General features: G+C 46.9%; 1 protein-coding gene and 1 long non-coding RNA gene across 2 annotated transcripts in view; one reads left to right on the forward strand and one right to left on the reverse strand.

The window, feature by feature from the left end:
• Positions 1–502, forward strand: part of LOC103372533 (uncharacterized) — a 4055-nt gene extending 3553 nt beyond the window's left edge. The window contains exon 2 of the long non-coding RNA XR_521002.1: positions 176–502. This is a non-coding gene — a long non-coding RNA (uncharacterized LOC103372533). The remainder of the gene's footprint in view (positions 1–175) is intronic.
• Positions 503–902: 400 nt separating this feature from the next.
• The window catches only part of mtmr9 (myotubularin related protein 9), a 21358-nt gene continuing 17275 nt past the window's right edge, over positions 903–4985 (reverse strand). The window contains 1 exon segment of the mRNA XM_008302199.1: positions 903–3265. Coding sequence (XP_008300421.1) covers positions 3102–3265 — 164 coding nt within the window. The 3' untranslated portion in view covers positions 903–3101.

Here is a 4985-nt window from a genome sequence, read left to right on the forward strand (position 1 = left end):
TGTAGAAACTGTTCAAGTGAGAGACATTCAGAGATGATGAAACTTTAACCAGTAAACCAGGACTGGGTGGTTCAGGGTCTTCATGGGTCCAGCTGGAGCATCTCTCCTGCTCTCACTTCGTTTTACTGTCAGCTGAATGACAATAAGCTGCTCTCATGTCCAGATGTTTCTGCAGAGTCAGGATGAAACAGCGACTGAAACTGGAAGCACCTGTTCTGACCTGCATCTGAAGGATCAAAGACACTTTAAGGTGATGTTCACATTGTGGAGAAGACAGATGAGAGACTGAAGGAAAACATCCATCCTGCATCTTTAACCAGAGGAGGGTCTGTACCACCACCTACCTGTGTGATTCTGTCCTGAGGACCCTCACCAGGCAGCTCCTCCACCACCGTCTTCACCTGCAAAAGATTCTCCAAAGAGTCATAAAAGCTCCTGCATCGTGTTCACTGACATGTGAGCAGCTGGAAAAATGGCTGCAAGTAATAAATATTTCACACATTTTTGTTTCACTCTTTGAATTAAAGCTGAAACTCTTCACTAGAGCTGCATCTTCAGGTCTGTGGTGCTTCTGGAGCAGAGTTATTAAAAGGACCTTGCTGTCCAAATATTTCTCAACTGAAAGGTAAACAGCAGTGACTGTGCTGCTTCGCTCTGCAGCCGTCTGCTGAGCAGCTCCACCAGGTTCACTGGAGACCAGAACAAAACAAAACGTTCATCGAGATGAAAGAGCTGAGGGCCGCTGCTCAGCCACAGAACTGAGTTCAACATTTCACATGTAATTATAGTCGCTTAAACATATAATTATGTGTTCTGACATCAATTAAAACACTGATTTAATGTGAGAAAGTTCTATTTGGTTTGAAATGTTGAGAGAAAACAAACCTCATTCATAGTCAGAGTTTGTGATGTAAATATTTAATGGCTTAAAAACATTTCAACATTTTGAACAGAGACGTTAAAGCAGACAAACACGCCTTTACTCTGCGCTCTGATTGGACAGCAAGGCGTCGCACAAAGCAACAATCATTTACAGTTCTCTCATAATTCAAGCATAATAAATGTTTAATTAAAATCAAGCTCAGAGGCCACATGGACAGAAGCACGAGCTGCCTGTAGTGATGATCACAGACTCCAAAAGGCTTTAATGCAGTGAAACTTCACAGGAACTAAAGCGGTGAAAGAAGAACGCGGTTCATTTTAACGAGGTGAACAGAAGACATGCAGCCGGTCGTTACGTTAACGAGCTCCCTGGAATCGGACCGCCGGACGCCTTTCACTCACCATCCACTGGTTTCTATGACGTCCTGCTGTTGCCTGCTTTGGGCAGAACAAGTCCTTTGAATCAGTTTGAAGCAGGTGTGGACACGTTGTGGACAAATCCTGAATCATCTTTAACACATTTTGAGTGGTTTGGACAGATTTAGTTATTTAGTTATTTTGGACATTTGAAGTTTTTCCCTTTTCAGGACATGAGTGTGTTTTCTTCAGCACCCACCTGGTCAGCCTCCAGACTGAACCCAGAGTTCTGCTGGAACGTCCTGAGAACGTCCAAACACTGATTCAGTTTCAGCTGATTAACAGCAGATGGAGCTGATATGTTTCCAGATTAGGACTTGAGCTGAAGCGTTGCAGGAGCTCCGGAGCAGAGCAGCTCTGACACTGAGGTGACAGTTAGATTGTAGTTTTTCTACTGAACAGTCGGAACCTTCTGGTCGCTCCACACAGCTGCAGAACCTGGTTCTGACTCCTTTGTGTTTCCTAAACTTTATATTTAGATGCAGATTGTGCAACATTTCTGACAGTGAAGGCGTTTAGTGACAGCTGGAGAATGAAACACCGACCTGCTGGTGGGACTCATTCAGAAACGTTTTCTGTATTGTTTGCGGAGCTGCATGAACGTTTCTGATCGGTTTGCGTGTTGACAGCAGCCGAGCTTGAACGTCTCCACACGGAGCAAAGCCTCCTGCTGCATGATGACGGGTTTTTAATCACACACTGCTGCTGTGGCTCCGCCGACCACATGATGGGAGATCTGCTCACCGGAAGCGACTGGTCAGAGCTTCTCACACACGGACTGAAGCGTCGGCAGGAACAAACGGAACGAAGCTTCGTCCAACCTGAGCGTCAGCGGGTCACGTTGGCATTTCAGACACACCTGTGTTCTGACGTGGCCACAGAGTGCCGACCAACACGTCCTGCTACGTGTTTTTATCTCAGAACGGCTTCACACACGTTTACACACCAAGTGCTTCGGTTCTGAATGTTAAACCTCCCATACGTTCAACAACGTGCTTATATAAGTCTAAGTTCTATACGGTCTCACTTCAGCTCGACGTTCTGTAGCCTCCGTGTGATGGCTGACAATAGGGATGTTGTTGTCATGGAAACGGCAGCACGACTGCATCGTTCGTTTACTGAAGTTGGATCAACAGCTGCTGCGGTGGGGAGCGAGGTCACGGTTCTACGAGGTCGCCTTCAATGAATGTGACGATTCTGAGAGCTGGATGCGTGTGCTGAGCATCACGTATGTTACATGTGGTCTGTACGGTGCAGCAGGTGCCGACCTCCCGACGCTCTTCATGTCACCTGCTGCCTGACAGCGGCCTATGTGCTGCCATGGCAACGCTGCAGCCCCGTATACATCCAGGAGTGAACAGCTTCTGTCCTCCAGGCGTTTCCAGACGCCCACAGATTGTATACGTGCAGCTTCTGTCAGGTTCAGCCTATCGGCGTGAGTGTGGGGGTGTGTTGATGTGACCTCCTGAACACCAGGAGCTTCAACTTCTCCCTGCTTAGCTTTAACGAACTAACAGGACCTGCAACCATTAATCGATTACTGAATTCATTTCCACCTCCTGTAAGTAGCGACTGGAGTCATTTTTAGTACGACTGGTTCTGTCCTCTGTGACAGTAAACAAATCATCTTTGGACCAAACAAGACATCTGAGGAACCAAACAGCTGATTAATGCAGAAATATGTGTCGGCTGTGAAACGTGTTTTTCTTAAAGCGGGTCGGACATCAGAGCAGTTACGGCTGATTATGACACCGACTGATGTTTGGGCTGATGTTCTGGATGGAGCCAGCGGAACCGGCCCGTTACGAGGCCTGCAGCAGAGGGTCCTCGGTCTCCAGCTCGGCCAGCTGCCTGCGCAGACTGTTCACTCTGTCCTGCAGCTCCTTGTTGTACTCGATGATGTGAACCATTTCCTCGTACGCCTCGTCCAGACACCGGGACGACCGGTTCCAGCGGAGGAACACTCCTGCAAGAGCAGAGCGGCACGGTGCTTATCAGGAAACTGGTTCTGTTGGTTCACAGCACACATGATAAAAAACAGGTAACAGGACGTATAAGGAAGTAATCAGATTACTGAGTCAGCCAGGGGAAATGGGGACTATTAGCAGGACTAGAACTTTAGACAGACTAGAGGATGAGAAGCATGAAGACAGAACTGTTAACTCACAGCTAGTGCAACAGACAAACAACATCTTTGTGGTCCGTTTTGTCTCTTTGTGGACACTTTGTGCTCAGTTTGTGTGTTTAGTCACTAATGTCTGATGACTGAACAGCTCATGGCTGACATGCAGACCGGACCATCAGAATCCAACAGCTGCTCATGTGTTCATTCTACAAGTCATGTAAAGTGACGACATTGTCATTGCAGCTAACAGACAAAGTCCAACAACAGATGGAGGTGTGAGTGGTGAAGCAGCAGGAGTTAATCCCAGCGTGGCCTCAGAGATGTGCTGCATGACTGGAATGTTCAACACGTCAACAACAACAACCGCAGCTTTCTGACCAGGACGGTCCAAAGTGAGCAGCTCTACAGTTAGAACCAGGTCAGGCTCAGAGGGGAAACAGAACATTATCACACACACACTAATAATAATAATAATGACACACCAGGAGACTGACAGTGACTCTAAAGCTGCTGAGTTATGACTCTAATCCAACTTGTTCTGTTTGTTTTCCTGTTAATTATTGTCCTGTTTATTCTGTGTCCTCAGCCATCCTCTGATTTACATGAAGGCTGAATGACTGAAGCTGACACTCTGGAGTGATTCATGAGGATCCCAGGACTGGACGTCATCATGTGTGCAGCAAAAGCTGTTTGTTGATGTGACAGCAGGAAACGGTCATGTAGAGCTAGGCTAGTAACGAGCTCACTGATTAAGAACGTGAATAATTCTGATCAGTCAACATGTACAACAGAAACAGGAGTGATGACATCAGAGCCTCACAGCCCAACGATCGATCCAGATCAATGACCGTCTCTGTTCGGTCTCTTTTATTTCCCACTAAGGTCCACATCTTAGAACATCTTATTAGGTTTCGTTTCCCAGCTCTGTCTCCGGCTAATCTGTGACTGCTGCTAACTAAGCTGCTAGCCATTAGCATAGCATTAGCCGCTGTGAAAGCAGCTACTGGCTGATTTGTGTTGATGTTTGAGCTTCTTGTTTAGCTTGTGCAGGTTGTTTTTCTGTCAGAACAGAGTTACGGCTAATCTGACTTCAGAAACATGCTGCGCTGCTACAGATAGCATTAGCCGCAGTCAAAGAGCCACAGCTAACCTCTCAGAGTTAGCATTAGCTTAGCAGAATCAGCAGAATCAGCTCAGCTGCTCCAACACCAACAGGTGAGTTGTTCAGGTGTTTTCAGTGACAAAGCAGAACCTTTAACAAAAACAAAAACAACAATACTAATAATGGACCTCTGGCTCGGGCAGCTCAGTACCAACAGCTGATCGCTCCAGTTCAGTCTCACAGTGGTTGAGTTGGTCTGATTCTTGTTGCGGAGCGGCAAAACAATCAGAGGTTTGTTTTTAACGTTTTCACTGGTCACCGTCTGTAAATGAACCAAACCAGGTGTTTCTGCAGAACTAAAGAAACCGTCAGCAGACGTCTCTGCTGCTCCAACACAACCTCTGCTGAGGACAACCTGAGACTGGACCTGGTTCTGTTCATGTCCTCTGTCAGCAGCTG

This window comes from Stegastes partitus, unplaced genomic scaffold (genome assembly GCF_000690725.1).
Source record: "Stegastes partitus isolate 25-593 unplaced genomic scaffold, Stegastes_partitus-1.0.2 Scaffold1774, whole genome shotgun sequence".
In the NCBI taxonomy this organism is placed as follows: Eukaryota; Metazoa; Chordata; class Actinopteri; family Pomacentridae; genus Stegastes; species Stegastes partitus.